Source organism: Anticarsia gemmatalis, chromosome 13, assembly GCF_050436995.1.
Source record: "Anticarsia gemmatalis isolate Benzon Research Colony breed Stoneville strain chromosome 13, ilAntGemm2 primary, whole genome shotgun sequence".
NCBI lineage: Eukaryota > Metazoa > Arthropoda > Insecta > Lepidoptera > Erebidae > Anticarsia > Anticarsia gemmatalis.
The window spans coordinates 8,724,621-8,747,917 of NC_134757.1; the positions used below are offsets into that span (position 1 = coordinate 8,724,621).

The 23,297-nt window shown below is 33.8% G+C and overlaps 1 protein-coding gene across 3 annotated transcripts; it reads right to left on the reverse strand.

Moving 5' to 3' along the window:
* gprs (speckle type BTB/POZ protein) lies at positions 1–23,160 on the reverse strand. 3 transcript variants are annotated; one of them, XM_076122065.1, is made up of 9 exons: positions 22,885–23,160; positions 14,266–14,459; positions 12,847–12,982; positions 12,137–12,175; positions 11,235–11,352; positions 1,690–1,847; positions 1,282–1,413; positions 885–1,067; positions 1–297 (listed from the first exon to the last, which is right to left on the reverse strand). In XM_076122065.1, exons 2-9 carry the CDS (start codon positions 14,451–14,453, stop codon positions 133–135), a joined length of 1,119 nt encoding a protein of 372 aa, XP_075978180.1. In that variant the 5' UTR covers positions 14,454–14,459; positions 22,885–23,160; the 3' UTR covers positions 1–132. The 3 variants fall into 3 exon arrangements, with proteins under 3 accessions (XP_075978180.1, XP_075978177.1, XP_075978179.1); XM_076122062.1 differs by lacking the exon at positions 22,885–23,160 and adding an exon at positions 18,907–19,020; XM_076122064.1 differs by lacking the exons at positions 12,137–12,175; positions 22,885–23,160 and adding an exon at positions 18,907–19,020.
* Positions 23,161–23,297: the final 137 nt, after the last annotated feature.

The window sequence follows — 23,297 nt, forward strand, 5'->3', positions numbered from 1 at the left end:
AATAGAAGAAAATAGTCCAAGTTTTTCTGGCGGTTTATCCGCGGGAGGAGGGCCAGGAGGAGGAACGACAGGAGCGGTAGAAGGGCCGGGGATGGGGTCGGGCGCGGGACGGGAAGGGGGGTTCCCCTCGCGTTAGTTGTGCCGAGAGTCCGATGACGGAACATCGCTCGAGCCGGTGGAGGAGAGGGTGGTGTTGGATCCGTAGGGGTCGAGCGACGACTGCACGGACATGGAGCGGCCGGCGCGCCGCACTCGCGCCGGGGACAGCTTACCGGGATCTACGCTGGCCGGGTCTGCCTGCAACAAGAGCGTTTTCAGCACTCCACTCAGTGAACTACTACAAGGTCTACAAAGCGATGATTAAAGAATGAACACAGTTTAGAAAGATAGTACATTGGAGATAAGCTGAAGTTAATAGAACATCAAAAACTAATAGGGTACTTCGTAGTATGTATGTCTTTATTTATTTTTTTAAATCTCTTTTAAGCCCGAGAGATTGGCATACATGTTTAAAGCAATAGTGTTTCAAAGAACATTTTCTACTCAGACATTCGCTGTTTATCAATGAACTAAGATGATTGCATCTATTTACACATAGGAGGAAACAGAAATAGTGATTTTAATGAACCGCAGACATTTTAAAGGAATGTAAGCGAGACTAAACTAGTTAAGCTGTATATATACTTAAGCTAAGTTTAGGATAGACTAAAAGAAAGAATTTCTTTGATACACATAATTTTACTATAGATTAGTAGAGAGGTATCAATAGATGGACCATCTAGTCATTGTCTTTTGTCGTCAACTTCTATGTATGAAACATAGAAGTGGACGGCAAAAGCAAAATAATCTAGAGAAATAGAAAATATTGTCTACGTTAGTCGCACCTGATAAGCCAAAGCGTTCATGATGATGGAGTAAGGCACCAGGCCGAGGGGGTGGACCTCTCTCATCAGCACATTAGCAGGAATCTTGTGGAACTGAATGTACTCCAGGAAGTTGCCGATCACCTCCTTCAGGTTCATGTTGGGGTTGGTGTCGCAGTATTTCTTGCTCCACATCAATGCCGCCTGCAATCATAAGTTACCGTGTTTTATAAATTGAAATAGCAAGTTTTTTAAGTTTATTATTGGCGTGTGGCTAACTTAAAATACGATACTATGACGTATCCTGCAGTACTAAAGTATTTTTTTGCTGGTCGTAAACTATATATATCCAGCTTGAAACAAACAGCCTTACATGGCGCGAGATACTATGTATACTAACTACTTTTGTTAACAGTACCTGGAATTTAGTAAACTCATCAGCTCGCAGTTCATCTCTAGCCAGTATTAGCCTCACAACGTGCTGGGGCAGCAGCGTGAAAGATCCAAGGTTAAGCACTTCATTGCCATGTTCATCTACGAACTCCAAAACCTGAAAATTTGCAAGTGATTTTGTAAAAGTTGAGATACGCAGTAAGTCGGCGTGATTTGTTGTTAATTTTGTTATTAAATTAAAACTGCAATTCTGTCTATTGCTCATCAATTAGTAACAAAAATCTGCGTTCTTCATTCATTGCATCATTAAGCTATTTCAACAATGGTCATAAGAGCGTGCTTTAGTGTCGTCGCCGCGAAGAAATACCTCATTACTACAAGTAATGTCCTTATTTGTAAGTTATTCTTGTAACATAATTTCAAAAGTACTCACCTTCTGCACAAGCGACTTAGTACACTTGTACTGAATGTATCTCTCGGCAGATGCGAGCAGAGCGCAAACGGTGTCCACAGTGATGCAGCATTGGACGAAGCCGGCACAAGCACGTCGCAGCTCATCCAGCCCGTAGTAGTCGGCAGCATTCATCACTCCTGAATAGTTAATACAGAAGCGTGTCAGACTGATTCAAATATTTCGCATGGTTGCACAAGATTTTGTCTAATGACACACGGGACATAAGAATTGGGTGTCAGACGTTGGTTTAATCTCCAAAACATAGTGTGGTCTCAAACTATCGTGAATAGCAGATACACATGACGTAAAATAACTGTTAGGTATCAAGGTCGGTCGTAAAATACCTCTCACACGTATTTACTACTTAAAGTATGCGAATCTTATTCTAAGTATATTTATGTCAATCTTGACGCTCTATAGACTTTCTACATGTAGCTCAGTAGTCGTTTATCCCCTTATACTCACATAAAAAAAACTCTTGTTTCCTTCAAACTTTTCCACGTAGTCTTAATAAAAACCTTCCCCTAATACCAACTGAACAAATCGTTTACAAAAGTAGAATTAAAAGGCATAGCAAACGATGAATAAGTACTCAAAAGGTTCTATAATTGTTAAAATAAAGCGAATCAAACGAATTCACGAGCCAATTACAGAGGTACTTGTAAATTACTTAGCATTGGCAGTCGATTGTACTACGAATTAGCGTAGGCCCTTATAATTAAATATTAGCGTACTCCAAAGGCTTTAATCAAACTTGACCTTTTGGCTAAAACTTTATAAATAGACCACAAAACGTTGTGGGATACAAAAATAGGTTTACGATTCACCCACGCTTTATACGGACACCTACGTGAATTGACTCGTACATGTACGTGAGAAAAGTTATTAAGAAAGCTCTTGTGTCAATAGCAATGTCGTGCAATATCCTTTGTACTTGACATTTTTGATATAAATATAACTGGGTGGAAGCAAACATAAAATAATAATATGCGTATTTCAAGGAATATAAAAGATTTCGTATTCGTATTAAATGATATTTAATATTAAAATTTGTAGAAAACGAAAGAATTTTTACACGAGAATGATTTTCTAACATCATAAAGTGTTTTAAAATGTAGTGTGATAGTTTAATGTTAATCCCCAATCAGATTTTTGTTAAAACCACCTTTGGTCTTTTTTTTCTTTGGCTACCTATCATTAGTTTTCTATGGCAAGGACTAACATCAGCCTAATGACGTAGCAAACATTTATATATTAGACTACTAGAGCACATACATCTTTATTCCCTCATAAATCATAAGCACATACATACATTACAACCTTTTAGACGCACATTACCGTTAACAGTCAAATCATGTCATTTCTATGACGTCCCCGATTCTCATTTCCACTCAAATACGCTCGATAAATCCTTTTAGTTAATCGCCTTTCACTCGTTTACACAACTCTATACCAGTGACTGCCAGTGAGTTTGTATACAGAATATTGAATCAGTAATACTATTATATTTGTGTATTCATTTGATTTCAAGCTGGAAAATATTTTAACCAAAAAAGGAAAATATTTCGTATTAAAATATTTGGACGTAGAAAAAAACACGAGATTTATGTTTTGGAAGCTTTTTACTACGAAATGACGTCATCGTCAAGCTAATTTCGGAGGTTAAAAATAGCTTTTACGCGTACATTTGTAGACATTTTGTGAAAACAAAAATCTTATTTATATTTTTGTGAAAATGCCGCCTACGTACATTTTGTAGAATAAAATGACGTAAACAATATATACTTTGAGATAAACAGAGACATTGATTATTTTCTTATCTGTGATTCCCAATTTCTTTTGTTACGTTGCTTTCTTTATTCATTGTTTCCCTTCAAGAGACGAGACTTCTAACAAAACATTTGTTTCTTGAGTCTTTGTGTAATACCTATTTCGAAACATTTTACTTTAATTGAATTTGTTTATTGAATATAATGTTATTTTAAACGAAGTATTATGTTGTCTCTTCTTTATAATATCATAACAACTTTACGAAAAACAATTTAGTTATGACTTTTTACTGTCTTTGATAGTTTAGTTGCTTTATAGTAAAAAATATTCTCAATCAAAATTTAAAAGACTAACTTATTACAATTGCACCTGCATAGCAATCAAAACTTGAAAAATAAACTTATTATTTTTGATGCAGCGACCAATTAGCCAGTAATTAACACTGCCTCTTTAATGCATTGGCGGCAAATAAATAAAAATATCAATTCATTTACCAATAACATTCACCCATAATCGTAAAGTTACTTACTTGTATCATATACGAGTACATTCGTTATTAATTTAATCGACTTTAATATTTCAATACTGTAATAATCTTAATTGGTAAGAGGATCAATTGAACTAATCTCTGAGGCACAGATTATCTCTTTCATTTCCTAGTGGATTTTGATTACTTTGGGGTAAATCGAGATATTGTTTCAATAAGCTACTTAATTATTTTTTTGTAGAGAATTGATTTATATTCCTAGTAAAGGTTCATTTTATATTATTTTTCATTGTTTTATCAATACTACTGATTTCTACTAAAAAACAAGTGCATGGAATTAGTAACGTAAAAAACTGGACAAAATTATTTTATTAAGAGACTCAATTTGGCTATGAAATTGATATCTAAGATAAAATGATGGTTGGCCCGTTATTGGTTATTTTACGAGGTAAAATTTTGTCAGTTGTACACAATTAATACACTTGTACCTACTATCGGAAAAAAATACCGAAATTTATGCACAAATAGTGAAAGTAGTCCTTAAAATCATAAATAAAACGGTGATTAACTAGCTTATGCTAGGTATTTGAATATGAATAGAAGAACAAAATCCCCCTTTTTAGCTCAAATATTCAATCCTTTCTAACAAGCATCAAGTACTTATTTGTTAAACATTTCTTCAAGAAATTTCAAGCAGTGTATTGAAAGTGAGTAGAACTTTCATAATTAAACAAAGGATACTTGTTTCGAACTTATATTTCAAGTAATTTTGAGAATTTGTGTTAAGTTGCCTCGGAGGCGTAAGAGTATCGGCATTGAAAATACACATTTTTCTTTTGAAGGAGCTCCTTCAGTGGGAGTGTGCTTATGTGCTGTAACAAGAGAAGAATCGTTGAGACTGGCTATGTATTCTGCAGTCACAAGATTTTTTGTATTACAATGCGAACAAAGCTGTTATACAAATAATTAAATAACTGGTTGGTTAATAAGCTCTTTGATAAGAGAGGTTCTTCTCATTTATACAAAGTGTCCCAAAACTCAACGATAATCCGAGACAGGATGAAAGGTCAAGTCATACCGGTTCTAGGAGAAATAAAAAAAAATCCATATCACTTAGTTCAGCAATAATAGACACATTTCAAAAAAGTTGAAATTCCACACCCTTGGTCGCATTTTCAAGTCCTGTGATCACCAATGTCACATTTTCGCTGTGTTTTTTTGAATTTCGTGATCTTTATTAAATATGCAATTACTCGTAAAACAAATAAATGCACAAAACATTGTTAATTTAATAAAAAAAGTTACGTTTTAGTGAGTCATGGTTCACAAAAATATCGTTAGTTAACTTTGACGCTTCATATTGAAAAATAAATGTACTACACTACCCTTGGCAAGTTATTTCAAAAGTTGGCGCATTTAATCAAAACTTTAAACACTTGCCACTTTTCTTGCCATTAAAAATGTTGTTTGAACGAAGAGTATCCTCGCAAATGGGTCGCACGCAGTGGTACAATTTTATAGCCTCCATGTTTTCCCGATCTTAAGAAATAGTTTGCATAAAAGAAAAAGTTTATTCTAAATCAATACAAAATCTATCAGAACTTAGCCAGAAAATTGACACAGCGTCAGAGGAAATAAATGCAAGGAATTTTGATTGACTGGTGCAAAGGCCCTATGTAAGGCGTTGCAGAGCCTGTATTCGTTCCACAAACGTGACTAACATTCGCGTCAACACAAGAAGTCAGAACAAAAAATCGGAACAGCTACATTACAAACGAAAACACCCAGAGAGGAACCTCCCTAATAAGAGTTTATTAACGCTTGGAATATTTCAAATCTTTTTAATTCAGGTTCAAGTATTTCTCGCTTTGTTGCAAAACTTTCCGGACGTCTAATGTATTGTGTCTGGGAAACAGCTTAAGGGTATTGTACTCGCAATAATACTTTTGTTATGGACGAGAATTATTTTCAATTTTATAGAAATATTTTTATACTCTGGCTTATACGAATGTACAAACTATGTCATTTTATTTTATTGAACTCGCTCGCTCGCACTTACACATTGTCTTTCTCCTGTTATCAAACTCAGTTAAGTATTGTTTTAAAGAATAAATAAAACCTAAAAATTCTTTACGTATCGCTTAATTGCTCCCAAACTTTTGTCTCGTTTAAGTTAACAAAATAACAAACAAAAATTATTGGTAAAAGGCAATTTTGTATGCAAAAATATTAAATATGTCTAACTATAAGTCGACATGATAGTTACGACAACACTTTTGAAAAGCGCTATTTACTAAGTATTTAAGGGCTTTCAGTTGTCTTTAGTTAAGTCGCTTTGAACCTATCGGTAATAGCAATGCTTTACCTACTTTAAAATAACACAAACAAAATTATCGTAATTGATTTTACAAAGGCTTCAAATGTGAAAGGTTAAATTATAATTTTTGAATCAACTTCCATATTTAATTACGTAGCTCTTTAATTATGATGTTTTAATTAAGTGATAATTAATTTGTTTCGACGAGCGAACTTTACCGCAGCTTCATAATATATTACTAATTATATTAAAACAAAATTAATTAGAACGATCGATATTCAATTTTAGCAGTAATTTTAGGTATAGGTTGATTATATATCGTCTAAGCCGCTACGCCCCGATTCCAGAACAGTAGATGCGTTCCACTGTTCTGGAATCGGAGCGCATGGACCATGGCCCTAAGGATATGGCGCCGAAATGTGGATGCAGTAGATGCAGTACCATAGAAATTAAAACAAAATAACAAAGGTACCATAGTGCTTGGCCAGACTGAACACGCAGGTGCGGGAACGCGTGCCGCGTGTCCACTACGGACGCTACAAGAAGATTTCATATATTATGTTTAAGTACGTCGCGCCGCGTCCGCGATTCCGACGCAGTGGACGCGCATCTTTAGCCTATATATGTATGTGCTCTGACAGTTAAGCCTCATCCAAAACTTTCTACCCTTATCAATCAAAACGTCTATTTTGGTTCGTCCATTTAAAAGTCAACATCAAGTATTTACTCGGTACTTAAAATAGGTTTTAAAATTCCCAAATATATCCGAGAATATGTTAAAAGGGTATATTTTTTTATAATGGTGTTTATATTTACATTAATTTGTGATTTAGGTTAGACTTTAGGGCGTAATATTAGTAATGCTATTTTATGAATCAAATGCAAAATAGATACTTTAAGTGAAATTATGTATGTGAGAAGGTTAATTTAGATTCTGAGACGAAAGTTTGAAAGTATTAAATCGAGGATCATTAAAAGACCACAAATCATTTTTAAGAGAGAATTTGATTGAGAAGGAAAAAAATGCTAAAAGATTAGAATAGCAGAATAAAGACTAAAACTGATATACCTCGTGTATAAGCAATAAGTTTAGAGTACGCGACTATCTACCTCTATCGAAAACCGGTTAGCTAACGACAAGTTTTGCAAGAAAATTGATCAACGTCCCTAGCACATGCTGTAAGAACTAATTTTATACTACATACACTTTAAGTGTCAAACTCTTGATACTCAATATTACCGACTGCAGAAAATCTCGTTACTGAATGGCAAAATAAAGATTAACATTTTATAGTTTTTGATACTACGATATTAAATCTTATGTTCAGACTTCCTTTAAACGAAGTCATATTATATAACGAAAGAAGAAAATTCACAAAACAAAAGACCACAGTCAAAGCAAGTACACTTACTTCACCGGGAGCCCGACGGCAATTCTATTAGAGCAGACATTGCTCTCAAATTGGATTTATTATTAGGTAGAACCAAACGATATTACTTTACATACAAACTATGTTAGGAATGCTATTAATGGTGCATCTGAGTAAGGACGTAAATACATTATAAGCAATTAGTTATGTTGAAAGCTTTGTACTCGGTGCACGTACATTGTACCTGCGGTCATTGCTCTCTTGCGAATCGATATAAGAAATTTATTTCCATGATTGCTTACAGGTAAAAGTATATCGATAAAGATTTGCAAGACGTGAGAGTGAGAGAATTTAGCCACTTTGAAAGGAAAAAGCATTTGTGTTAAGGAAGGTTTAAGCTTTAACACTTTACGCCTATCACGCATTTTTCCCAGAGTAAAAAGACCAGAGAACTCCACTTAGTACGGTCCTTACAAATTTCCTTACTACATTGAAATTTACACAACTTGTCACACAGGGCCGCAGTTTACAAGTACTATGCACTTAACCATTTTCCAAGACATTACCGATATCATCAGCGTATGGTATTATATGTTAATAGCCCATTTCTGCGTCATTTGGTGCAGTTACATAGATATAAGGTATTTCGATACAATTAGCAGAGTACATGCATCCAAATACGTCAATCTCATCAATCATGTTAATTGTCTTTTCCAGTGGAAATTAATTACGATAATGTGATCCTATGACTATATTGACACACGTCAATATAGTCTTAGATGATCGATCGAAACTGCTAAACAACTACATATACATATGCTGGGACAAGTCAATAGCCAATTACTGTGAAACATGATAGAAATACAAGCCAAATTACAAATCAAAACATTCACTTGTAACCCGATATTCTGACCATCGTTTTTCTCATCATATTACACTCAGTCCCTAACTGCTTAAACCAAGGCTGTAACCATGGCAACCTCACAAATAACAACCATTCGAAATCACTGAAAGCAATCATGTACACGATAAATATCCTTTTATCAGTCACTGTTACGATATTATCTATTTATTAAGTCTAAAAGGTCACCACTTGATGTTGGAATTAATCCCCGTACGAATATTATAGAGTGGATAATACGTAAGATAATCTGTACAGTTTCGTATTATCATCAAATTTTAATATGGGTAGATGTTTTCCTGTAGCGTGTTGGTAACATCCGATGCTTGAAATTGCATACAATGCAATAACATTTAAGTTTTTTTAAGAATAGTTTTCCTTGATACAAGATTCTGAATGTTAAATGCAGCGATCGCGGCATTAGTTTGATAATTTTTATGTAGATCAGGGGGACATTTCTTACTTCTATTGACTCAACTGCTACGAGTCATACAATGCATTTTTAGAAGAACCACATTAATTGTTTCAAATATTATATTATCCTAATGTGTAACAATACCAAACAAAAATTTGTCGACAGTGATCCGATATTTCGATAACACAGTTGCAAGTAGTTCACCATAGCCTCTTTGTTTATTTGCGTCTATTATGTACAAGGGTTAAACTTTATTTGCCCTTTAACACGATAATGCTTTCGGATCCCGGCGTTTTATACGGATTATAGTAAAAGTATTTATATTATCTTTTGTTGAGAGTGGATTCATGCATTATTTATGAGTTAACTCTACACAATATAGTGTAGACGGTATAAACAGCTGCAACCATTCACCTGTTGGAAAGATATCGGTATTTTATCTTTATTTTATAATACGTGTAGTTTTTAGGTAAAAAAAATATAAATATATATTACAGAGATGTATAATTTCGGGGAAATCGTGCAAGGAAATGACGTTCTGTTTTTCATATTATAAAAGAAATGGTCATGAGTATAAAGTTTTAAGTGGTAGTAGGTATCAAGAACATTATATTATCCAATGTTACATCTGTAGCTCAATAGCTCGATTCTCTACTACTATCGACTACCGACAACCGACCTGTCATCGAGAAATTTTGTATGAAAATCTGATCAGCGCCTCTGACGGGTGTCGTAGGAAATAGTTTGGCAGTACATACTAAATGTCAAAATTTCGATAGCTAGCCGGTTGTCGGTAATCGATAGTGGTAGAGAATCGAGGTACAATTCTCTATTACTATCGACTAACGACAACCGAACTGTCATCGAGTAATTTTGTATGAAAGTCTGATCAGCGCCTCTGACGGGTGTCGTAGGAAATAGTTTGGCAGTACATACTAAATGTCAAAATTTCGATAGCTAGCCGGTTGTCGGTAGTCGGTAGTAGTAGAGAATCGAGGTACTGACATTTAGTCAGAAGGATTTTGAAGCTTAATTAATTATAAGGTCTTTGCAAATATTACTTGAAACCACTGCAGAACGCGACATAATAAACTTCAGCTGCCCTATTGGTATTCTACATCACTACTGAAAATTGAATTCGACCCAATGTTAAATTTAATTTTGTACCCGGCTTAGTCCTAATATTGTAGGCATCGATTTATCCGATTCGTAATAAATTCCACTCGACCACGCTCCAGCTCACTCATTGTCGTTAAATCGGAAATTGAATCGAGTTCTCGTTTTTATTTCTCGCGGAGTAGCCAAACGAATTCTATTTTCAGATGAAGGTTTATGAAAATTAAATTTTGACTGTGTGCAATGATAACCGGGGATTGTTTTGTTATTATTTTCATTTATTTATTTTTTATGGTTGATGAGCTCGTGGCTTAGTTAACAACAGCCGCACGGATCGATCTCTGAGGGCAAGCTATGCTTGCCAAGGTTGTTCTGTGGATAGGTGACCATCTTATACTATTTATATCTATTTATTATATTTCGGAAGGCACGTTAAATTGTGGGTCCCGGCTGTAATTTTCAAAGATCTTTGACAGTCGTTAACAGTAGTCAGAAGCTTGAAAGTCTGACAACCAGTCTTACCGAAGGGTATCGAGTTATTACCGAGGTATTTTTGTGGAGGTCAGATAGGCAGTCGCTCCATGAAAAAATACAATCGTATCTAGCTGCATCCGGTGAGACTGGAAGCCGACTCCAACATAGTTTGGAACAAGGCTAGGCAAAAAAAAATAAAAAAAAATTATTGTTGATGAACGATATAATAAATCCACATGGCTACATCAATTGATTAATAGATACGTTCATCTCTCAAAAATTCCTACTCAACACCGTTATTGAGATTTGCTACGACAAGATGCAGTAACATGATAAAAAAGGCAAATAAAAGCTTATATTATAGATCACGATTGTTTTTTAAATTTCCTTACCTTTCATACCACAAGAAATTTACCCTCATATTTTTACTAAAAACACATGAATAATACAAAGTACAAGACAGCACAGAAAATTTTGATCGAGTCGTTGTCATTACCTTATTGAAAATCAATATCTGTCTGGAAACTTTGATTGAAAGATTTAATATTCTAAAGAAAGCTTAACTCAAATACGTCGATAGCTCTAAAGCCTCAATTATTATAATAGAGAGAAAGCAATTTTTATTTAAAACACGACACGTACTTAAATAGAAATAACAATTGAACAAGACTTACCAAGTAAAGTCCTGGGTTGCAGAGTCACACATCCAGTATGGATGTATTCAATCAGTTGGCGAAACACATCGGGTTCAAATTCTTCAATGATCAAGGTCTGGTGCTGCTGTGAGGAGGGCTGTCAGAGCAAAGATATCAATTAGAATACTGCTAGTACAATTATTTGGCTAAATGTTCCATATATGCTATGTTATAATCAAATATTCATTGGAAATACATATACGGAGCATTCTGCTAAGTACCATTGAGCACATCAAACGTACCCATTAATGTTTATAGCATAATTTACATCAATAATGTTATTTACAGTGATAAACAGTGCTTTAATCAGAACTTAAATTCAGTGCCTCATAAAATCATTCATGAAGTGAACTGAAAGCAATTTAAAGGCACAAGAGATTCTGTTTTGCATAATCGAATACATTGGACGTTCGATGATATAATTTCCTCGTCAACCTTTTGTTTCTAGTGAAACAACGGATAAACTTTAATGAATAAACGACGCGTTGATTAAAATTCAACAGAGAATAACGACACCAAAGAATCGAATTAATAAATCCATAGACGACGAAATAAATACATTTAACAGCTCGCATGCTTTCCAATATCTACAATCAGATTACGGAAGTAATTAAAGAGAAATCGAGTGAAAGAAAATAAAGAACATCCATTTACTCACCTTTTTGTTAAATATATGAAAATTTCAATAAAAATCATGCAACACAACAATTATTGTGACGCAATAACCGAATAACAAAATGTTAATTGAAAAGATTTTTGATCACGAATTGAATCCTATCTACATTGTGTATTGAAAGGTGAAAAATTTGTACAATATGAACACCGAGTACTCAAACCGATAAAATGTGAGTCCCCTAAAACACCGTTAATTTTGTTTTTACCTCTTGTATTGCTGCCAATTGCTGCGCGAAAGTCGACCTCTGTAGCGAACACAAGTAAAAATTTATCGTTAACATTTCCAATGTTACTTTGCACTCTTCAGGATATTTTTCCCCGTTAAAAGTTTTTCCCTGTTGCCTGAAAGTTGTTTATGCGAAATGGGGGATTGCAAAGTATTTATCTTTTTACAAAACTTTTCCGCATTCGTGCATTTATATGAAGTTAGTCATGCTCGAGTAATGAGACTGAGCTCCTTTGAATGTAGTAAATATTTGTAGCGTCGCGTTTGTGTATAAGGATGTGGGTTTCTATATTTTCTGAAATTATTTGTGCATATTGGACTGGTATTTGCAAAGGGAGCTATGTTTTACTATTAAATAAATGGGAATGCTGCTTCTATTTTTATCTACGAATATAAAATCACAAATTCTAGTAACTGCTTCATATGTTTATGTTGGCATTGAGACAATGAGTTGCGTTTAAAATCTATTTCATTAATGCTTCTGCATGATAGTAAAATCATAGCACAGGAAGAGAAAAAGCAAGTGATGCAATTCATTGTACATCAAAACATTGATTGTATCCATCGAGATGGTAAAACCATTGAATATGATGATTTCATTTCAGAGCTCGCCAGTATGGGACGTTCAACATTTAGCATTCTCTTGCAATCCAGCGAGATTCAATTAAAATGCGAAAGAATCTTATTTACCTGCTGCGCGGCGTTTTGGAGGTTGAGGAGGGGCTCGGAGGATCTTTTTAGGAATAACCGAAGCTTGTTCTCCCTGGGAGCCGGTTCCTTCTTCCGCTGGGGGCTCGGAGCTTGGTACAACATCTTTTGGAAGACCCTAAACAGAAAAAAAATGTATTCTACTGTCTTAAATTAAAAAATAATGTCCAAGGCGTGGCGGAGATTATAGAACTATTCTATTGCGCAGGAGTTTGTTTGTAATGATTAAATGGGTCACACTATAAATTTACACCCCTTTGGTATCACTCATAACCCCATCTAAAATAAGATACACATAGCTTGTTTGAATCTTTCTTGTTGATATTCGGAAATTCGAAATATCGTCGAAATCCAATTTCAGTAGACAAATTTTCGAAATCCTTCTATACACAAGATGGGAATAAAACTTCGTTGTTTGTACAATGTCCACAGTACGTGGGTTATAAAGGAATACTTCGCAGTAATTTCAGTTATGTTAGGCACTTCTTGTTTTCAACATTCACGAGTGAACGCTCCCAGTGAATGTTAGCTATTCTAATAAAGCTCAGTTGCATTTTAATATTGTAGAAAATAAAATTCTTGTTGTTGAACATTTTTACGTTTTTTGCAGGGAAAATATGAATCTAACTAGAATTCTAACTAAACTAAACTTTTTTGATTAAAATGTACTTGATAGAAAACAAACTAATATAATTATTGGTATACCTAGTAATTCGAATCGATTTTTCAATCAACGTAGCCCTAACAATATTACAAATATCTGAAAATAAATGTTCATAAATCAATACGATGTCCTGTGCCTCTATTTTCTAAGGTTGTAACTACGGTTGCTTGATTAAGCGTAAATTTATGCTTCAGAGCACGAAGGACACTTGTTCAACTTTGATCAATTACAAACTAAGGGCAGCTTTGTAATTCTTTAAGTTTTTTTTGCCCTTGTACCGTTTTCAATCGAGACAGTAATTTATGTAAAGCCTGGATTTAAATTGATTTACATTTTTAGAACAAGTTTTATGTTTTAAAAAATTATATATTATTGGCATTTAAATTATATTGATTCTTTTACCTACAAGTATTATCAATAAATAACAGTTGAAGCAATAGGTATTTGAATTTGCTAAAATAATAAAATTTGTCTCTCTGACATATCATACAGTGAAGATTCCTGTCAATATTTAATAAAAAATGTACTCTAGATACTTGAGTAAGTCAACGAATACGTTGCAAGTAATTTCAACAATTAGTGCCTCTTATCAGTCCTCAACTCACTCTCCTTCCTGTTTTAAACACCTTTATAATAATCTATGAATCATCCCAAGGTAGACTGGCAAAAAATCCCATGGCATTAAGCCCGTCTTTAAACAGCGTTGTATTATAAGTTTAAATTAATAAATAACAAACCTGCTCCGAGCCGCCAAAACAGCTTTAACAGCGCACACCGGCTCCCTGGTGTCGCCCACCAGGAAGGTGACGTCACACAGCTCCGGCATGGACGCGAGGAATTTCATGTCCTCCGCCAGCCCCGACTTGTTCTCGAAGGTGCTGAGGTCGGGCTCGGCCTCCATGGCTGCTAACGCCCCGCTTCGCATTGACGACTGGACGAAAAACAAACTGTTAAGTTTATGTTTTATTCCTCGCTATGATGTTTGAAAAAAAAAACGAAATACGTTAGGAAACTCCTTGATAGTGGTTTTAACACAAATTATCACAAAAGGCTCTCGCAAACCGACTATTAATATTTAGAAGTTTCCAAAAGAATTACCAAATGCTATTGGAATACTAATATTACATACCTAAACTACCTTATGTCTATCATTGGAGCCTGTTCCACTACAAATTATTTTCCGTAATAGCTATGGTCTTCCAATAATGATGTCAAAGATTGTAAAAGTCGGTCACATAGAAACATAAAATAAGCTTTATTGCTTCGAGCGGAGAAATATTACTCATCGAAGCAAACTTTAATACCCAAAGAAAATAAATTGAAAGAATCGAAAGCTTTGGAAAATCTTTAATTAATTTTCAAATTCTTACTTGCATTCCCTTTAACATATTATAACAAAGTCAGGCAGTTAATTAATTGCTGTACGCGATACCTTATATGTGCTTTGCGGTCTGACATATTCCCGAGAGTAACAAAGGAGAGCGGACAAGCATTCATATATACGTTTGTATGTACGTTCGTGTAATAATGCAGTTCCAGGTATTCGCAATATCGGTAGTATCGTAGTTTGCCGTAAAGTTTTGTACGGAACTATGTGAATATTATATTTGAACGGACTTATGGACATGTTTGAAGTTCACTGACTTTAGTAATAATGTACAATATTTATTTATATATTATCTGGTTTTTTGTTCCGAAAAGAATTCATGTTGTACGTTTCTTATATTATTACTATTTGCTTTGTTGTTTTTTAATAAACTGTTTCTTACTTTTATGATGTCGTTGAAATGTAGAATAAGGATCACGTACGCTTTTTTTTATGCCAACAATCTCTATTGCAAATCAGACACCAAGGTATCTCCACTAACAACTAATTCATTGTTAAAAGAATCTCTTCAAAAACCATCTTCCAGACGCTAGATATAAAAGCCTATTAACATTCCTGTCGGATTCATTCGGATTTGCCGATGGAAAAAGTTAAGTACCTACGGATTGACTCGACAATCTTTTAAGTAGATAATGGGTGAGGAATTTCTGTAATATTTCTTTTTGGTTTCATCTGAAATGGCCAAAAGAATACGAACTTGTTTTTCTTACTATATCTACATAGATATAGTAAGAAAAACAAGTTGAAGTACAGTAGATACAAAAAATACTGATACTTTATTGCAAAACGCTCTCGCATCTCAAAGCGATTTATCTGAAAAATTCATAAATACTCAAAGAGTGATTTTCATTGCACAAAGCGTTTGTTATTTTTCAATCCACTGGGTGCACGATACTCGAAACATGCAAAAATATTCAATTCGATATTGTTTTTAGTTAAAAAAAAGTGCTTTGTGACAGAAACTAACAGTAACTCGATTCTCTACTACTATCGACTAACGACAGCCGGCCAGTCATCGATAAAAAAATTGTGTGAAAATATGATCAGCGCCTCTGACGGGCGTCGTAGGAACTATTTTGGCAGTACATTCAAAATGCCAAACTTTCGACACTCGACAGTAAGTACAGATTATACAGAATTGCGCTACAGTACTGTCGCGATTTCCTACACTTGCTGTTGAGGTTTTCATACAAAATTTATCGATAACTACTCGGTTATCAATAGTCGATAGTACTTAGAAATTGGTTCTGACAATTGTTTTCTTCACGTTAATAAAGTTTAATGTTGTAACAAAAGATTTTCTGAACGTTTTAAAGTACTTTAATGTGTAGGTCCTCTTTCTACAAATTAAGGAACTGGCTAAACAACGAAAGTTTTGTTAAGAGAGTGCTCAATTAGGCGTAAACCACTTTGGATAAAGGTTTAGAGAGCAGTTCTCGAAACTCGATGGGGCGAAACTGTGCACCCGAATATAAACCAAAAGTTGGAAAGCAGAAACGAATTTCGAAGAACTTGTTACGATGAAAAGGTTTTGATAATAGTCAATTAGTACTGCAAATATAACGATATATTAGGCACATTTCGGCTCTAATTTCATTATTAGATGGTATTATTAGTTATATTTTAAATACAATTTTAAAGATGATCGGTGAAAATGCATTTCAGGCAATAAATCCGCTGGTTAAAAAACCGCAATATTTATAATTTTGAGGCAGAACAGTTATAAACTGTAACTTTTTACTATCAACTAGGCATTTTCGAAAGCATTATTCCCAATAAAGAAGAATAAAGCATACTCTAACAAAATACTTAACAAAATGATACACAAATTCTACCACAAGTGATGCAAATAAAAAGATAAGTGGCAATATGAGTCAAGTCATGTGATCATAAAGGAGACCCCATAAATAACACTCGAGTTATGATAAATTGCGATACCCGAGAACCGATATCATTACCTACGATACGATCAAACTATGGAAATAAAATTGACTGAACCTGCCATATTTTTATATTGCAGAATGAACCTGTTGTTTGCAAAAAAAAAGGTTTTACATTGTATTGTCAGACTTATTTCCTCCTTCGTGATTAATATCAGTAATAAGTACTATTAAAATCGTATTGTGTCTTCTTCTCTTTACATGGTGACGAAAAACTTTAAAACATACCTGCATACAGAAGCTCGGCATGTTAGATAAAATATTATAATTATGTGTAGATTGAATGTTATATTTATAACTTTTGATAGCACCACTATTTAGCATGTTTTAAGAACGGTAGCTGCAGCAGAACGACCAACGCCAATGTTGTGTTTTAAAACACAAATTCTCAATTAATCTCTAAAGCAGCCGTTAATAAAAATATATAGTAAGGTTAGTTTTATTGAGAACTACTTGCTTTTTTATGTTTATAGTTACAGTTCAATCAATATCATTCGTATTAGGCGTGATTTTTCCATTATTGGTCCACCCTCGTGAGTTTTATTGGTCATAAATTATTATAGCCTTCGGATGGATGTGGGACTTTATTACGATATCCATAGTTACGATTATGAGATCATTTTTACGATTCCGTCATCCCATTAGCAGTAGTACTCCATTTCATTACTGAGAGCTTTAAAACTATCACGCCCTATCGATGTGCTTAAATAAATCGGATGGGTAGATTTTTTCTCGAAACTCATATTAATAGATTTTTTTCTTTTAATTTTGCAAAAATTATGTTGGTGTACACTGCGTATTAATTCATTCTTTTTATAGAAGAGAGAAGAAGCAACAAAACGAACGTTTAGGAGAACGGTTTACGTTGAAGAAATTTCAAACTTAAAAGATGTACTTTATCGAACAAAATATGTGTTCAATCAATTCGTCTTAATTACAAAATAAGTAAAGTATTAATATCTAAAAAATCAACATCGCTTCGAACTTTGAGTAGACTATTCTCCACTAAAAATAGAAGGTCAAAAACAGGTCTTCACAAATAGCCTAAAATACCGTCTAAAGAAACTTGTAAGGGACCGATAAAGAATAAGGTTCTTGATGCTATAAATAGGGACTTTTAACGTACAAGCATCCGTGAAGTACGTGACGTCATTCGCTTATTGAAACCAGAATGATAAACTGGTGACGAAGGCAGAATAATAATAAGAAACGAAAGATTTTTCAAAAATATAATTTTGATTCAAGACTGGACTCGCCATTAGCGCTATTACAAGAAATGTGTAAAAAATAGAAAAGGATTGGTAAAGAAAAAGTAACTGAGCGTTTCAGACTAAAATTGTTTTTTTTTTACTATTGTATATGCTTTATACAACTAGGTACTTAAAAAAAAGTTTAAATATGTTATTGATAGAAATTGGGAAAAAAACATTTAGATCAACTTTATTCTACTCAAAAAATATTTAAAAAATGCTAGTAAAATGTTATATTTCAATTTTCCCTCAAATATGTGACCCAAGAAAGTAAGCATTATTAAACGTTTCATTACTTTTATTTAAAGTCAAATAGTTTAGTTTTCTTTTATAAAAAAATCATTTCAAAAACTAATTATCAACAATATTACCTCAAACATTTTAATTAAAAACTTCATTTGCATGTCTGAGGAAAACTTTCAGTACTGACCGTACTTGAAGGACTGGCTACATTGCAAGTATCGACTTGAATTTCAATTCATTGAGCTTGAAACAAGTCTTCAGAATACCCGGCCTTGCCCTCGCCTTTGTGAGAATCTTGTGTGTTAAGCATTTGATCTCAGCCATAGGTAGGTCCCTAAAAGCCTTTGAAGTGGTATCATTAAGGACGAGGTTGGGAATAATGACTTTCAAGATTTTATCTTTTTCGAAGGCCACGAATTTATTATCTACTACCTTATCTGGAAATACAACTCAACAAAAAAACAAAATATAAAAAAAGAAAATTTTAAAAATAATAAAAAGAACGAAGCAAAAAAAAAATAGTCCAAAAGTTTTTTTTTTTTAATTTATAGTACTCACTTCGTCCAAACTAAAGTGTCTGGTGATAGTAATGTCCATCTTGTCTTCAAATATTTCACCGTTATGAACTTAATTAAGTTTTGTTACAAGTTCGCAACAGGCGACTGTGCGGCGCGGCGTCGTGAAGTCGACTGACCGAAAATAGGAAATGGATGTGACGCGCCACTACAGCCTGAATAAAAGGTTTGTGGTCCAAGTGAAATATAGAAAAAAATATGTATTAAGAAGTCGACTATTATTTTTGGCAACCTTTTAGTAGTTTTATCTCAAATTTTCTTCACCATGTTGTTTGAAGGTTGTCAATTTGTCGCTTTCGTAGATATTGTTGTCAAGAACGAAAGGGTGACGTGGGTGGACCCAATTAGCGGGTATATTGGTGTGTCTCAATTTGTTAATTAATTTGTTGTAAGATATACTAAATGCTTTGTTAGACGCTACAAGACAAAATATCAAATATTACTTGATGTTTGTACAAAGAAATTATGGCAAATTTGTCGTATTACTGTTTCAACTATCTCTTTTTTAATTCCCCTTTAGTAATTTCGTGTTTAAACGCGTGACAACTGGCTAATTCGTGTGCAAACAGATTTTTGTAACTGCAACTATCTTCAAAACCGTAATTTTTAACAAATTGAATACTCAATTTCGTTTTGCAACCTCCCTTGTCTAAGTCCTTAGTCTCGAACGTTCTTCACAAGAGTAAGTAGTAAAATAAATCAAAAACTCATTGCAGAAACTCAATTTGCAATAACAAATGTCGTTGTTTGTTACGTAAATCGTTTGTCTAATAGTCCCTGTAGAAAATAGGAAAGTTCATCTCAGAGGTAACAACGGAACTAGTAGCGGAAACGTACGCAAAGAAAATGGAATGTCGCTCTTCGATTCTTTGAAGTCTTTCCTTTTGACTTCTCTTTGTTTGATTGCTAAGAAAAGTTTCATTTATATTGCTAGAATAAGCTATATCAAGAAATTGTTTTTAGATCATTAGAATACAGTGTTAACCATAATACAAAGGAAATATTTTTATGTAGAAAAGTCAAGGCTCATAGAAAAGTCAACAAAATAATTACCCCGTGTATTTTGTTATTAGTTATGCAATGCGAAAATACAAAAGCATCTCTTAAAATTATTTCTAATATAAAATAATTTTTTCATATGTTTGGATGCTTGTAACGTTTAGATTGATTATATTTAGATACACTTGGTTGATTTATGTTTCCATACACTATATACAAGTATACTCAAAGTAATTTGAGTTTTTTAAATCAAAGATTTAAGGATTTTTCGAAACTTTTACTACCTTTTTTCGTAATATTCTGCCAGAAACTAAAAAGAATTAATATTATCATTCGTTAATACTTCGCCAGATTGGTTTTGACATCACTTCGGTAAAGAAATATTGAATAATGCAGTTTAATAAAACCAATATCGCAATGCTTTGGACTGCACCCGAGGCTGCTTGATTAAATTTTCGCTCAAATGCCACTGGGTGGCAACAGTAGAAAGCAATCAAAAGTTTGGAAATGGAACTATTGGACATTGGACAATTTTCCGCTGCTGAAAGCCTTATGGAATGGACTGGTGTATTATAACTTTTATAATGAGTACTGGAAATGCAATGAAACTTTGAAGAAGTAGTTGTTTGTAATTAAAATAACTGACATGTAAATAAAATATGTTGCAAAATTCATTTCTGATGCATACATACATAATATCACGCTTTCTATACTTATATAGGTAGGAAGAGCTAACAACGAAGCTTAACAATCATGTAAGACTCATGAAATTTTTATGTCCTGTATGTCTTTAATGTACAGTATATTACATACTAATTTGGATGGTGGTATTCTAGTAATTAGTAGGTACTTCAAAGATGCTTAGTAGTTACATACATTCAGAATCAAATTACGTAGAAACCTTATTAATATAATTATTTTTTTACTATGCGAATGTTGTCTCCAATATTGAACACAGTGTATCGATTGATTAAACTTATAGAAAGTGTTCATTAAGTATAGCCAGCTAGGAAAGTCACTTAACATTTTCAAACCGTCTTTATCATGATATTATTTTAGTATCTGAACAAAATCAGGTAGAATTAGTTAAAATTAAATATTTCAATCAATGTCAAATGTTTATTAATAGAATAGTATGCTCACAGATTACATACCCTTATGGGTACAATACGACGGAGACTTACAGACATTCGTTGCTTCATTAATATCTATACATTTTTTCATGCAGAACTATACTACGTAATACAGAATAGTATGCATGCTTCAGAATATAGCGTTTGGAAAGCTAGAACGCATACGAACGAACGTATTTAGCGCTTTTTATAGCGGATTGTACATTACACAATACAAGGGAGAAATCAAACTGATCTAAATTTAGATCAACTGCGTTTGTTCCCCATCAAGGAAACAGAAGTCATTTCCTTGAAGATGTTTGTACAAAACAAATAACAATTTAATTTTACGGTATGCGAAACGTTTCAACTGTAAATTAATATTTGCATAGCACTAATCAAAAGGTTTGCAATCGAGATTCAATTTGGAAATATCAAGTTTAAATACTTCTGCGAGTTGGCTATCGAGATAACAAGTTTGTTTATTTATTTAGGAATCAAAATCGCTGTACTGGTTTTGATAAGTCTGATTTATTTGGAAATTGTTTATAAGTATCGTTTTATTTATACTATATTGATTTCTAGATCATTTTTATCTTGTTTTATTATTTGTGTTCAAGTTTCAGGACAATATTATGATTGCATTTTTCATAAACAATCTGGATATCTATGGCTTAAATCGGTCGCATAGAGTCCATCATCATCACTTTTATTAAAAAAATATTTATAGCGGTCTCTTTCAGCTTGCTTGCTTGCACCTCTGAAATTAACTTTCTTAAAGCCTCTTTTACTATTCAATTCAATGTCCAATGGTGACTCATGATGGGTAAAAGCTGAGAGTAGGTTCGAAACGAACAAAGTTACCTGAACCATGTTACGGATAGCAAGTTTTATAAAAATATGACGAAGTTTAAAAACGCAATAAAATAAAAAAATAAATCATTACTTGTAAGCAATTTAATAAACCACCTCCATAAACTCTTCCAACCTTACATCAAAGGAAAAAGCCAGCATCCCAAAAGCCTTCGACTACGTTGTACCCGACTGTAATTACATCTGCATAGCAACAGTTCCTCGCACTTCTAATTAACGGGGACGCGTGTTTCCTGTGAACCACTGTTTACTCACTCTCGTATATGGGACACGAGCATCGACCCGTAAGCATTTGCACCATGCCCAACAACTATATTGATTTTGTATTTGACAAGCTAGTGGACAGCTTTAATTATGATGCTATTGTGTAAAGTATTAAAGAAAAGTGTGATGCATTAATTTTTATAAGTTTAAAATCGCATTGACCTACGATTGCAGGCGTGTCTTTTTTTTTACAATAATTGTAGTACCTATTTTTTTAAATATTTTAACAACTTGTTTCAATCGGAACAAGTTTAAATTATTACTTATATTAATGTATGATTCTATTTAACTATCAAATTACACACTATAAATAGGGCTGTCACATGCTTCTAATATTGACGGCCTAATTTAAGACGAAGAGAAACTCGGTTTAATAAAGTCTGGCAAGTTTAAATTGTAAAGCTCATTAGAAAACAAGCAGGTACATAATAAACTCTACAATAGTATAGTATACAAATGTATGAACAAATGACGTCACATGGGTACATCTTGAACAATATTGAATCGGATTTCCTTTGGTAAAACAAGTAATTTGCATATATCCGCCACACGAATCGTATTCGACTCGTTCGTGAGTTGAATTTATTTACCGTCGTTCTGTCTACGATGGGCCAGATGTTCCACCCACGCAGTTTGTCTGGAGTAACGCCCACATCCAACCATCGTACATCTATACGTTTGTCATCAGATAACTATAAGCAAACAAAACCTACCTGTTGATGTATCACCTTTTGCACTTCAATGAAAGAGTCTTTCGGATTATTAACGAGCGGGTAATCTACACTCAATGAAAAACGTTTTATCAATTACACAGCAAGTCTACCGGAGAGTCGGAACGAAAACCACTACGTCGTCTACGAAGACGCAACTCGCGAACAAAGTATCTACTAAAACGAAAAACTAAGTATGAAATCTACTTGTTACACGATTATAATAGCATTTTAGCAGAATGCAAGACTTATTATTGAAGCTTGACAGATTTCGGTACGTAAAGGTATACAGTATACACAACAGTGTAATTTGATGATACGCATGCGCGGGGTCCATTGCGCATGCTCCAGGATGATATCAATATGACGCTGTCGCGACAGAAGGTCGTTGTTCAATGGGTGAAGGTGAAATTCAT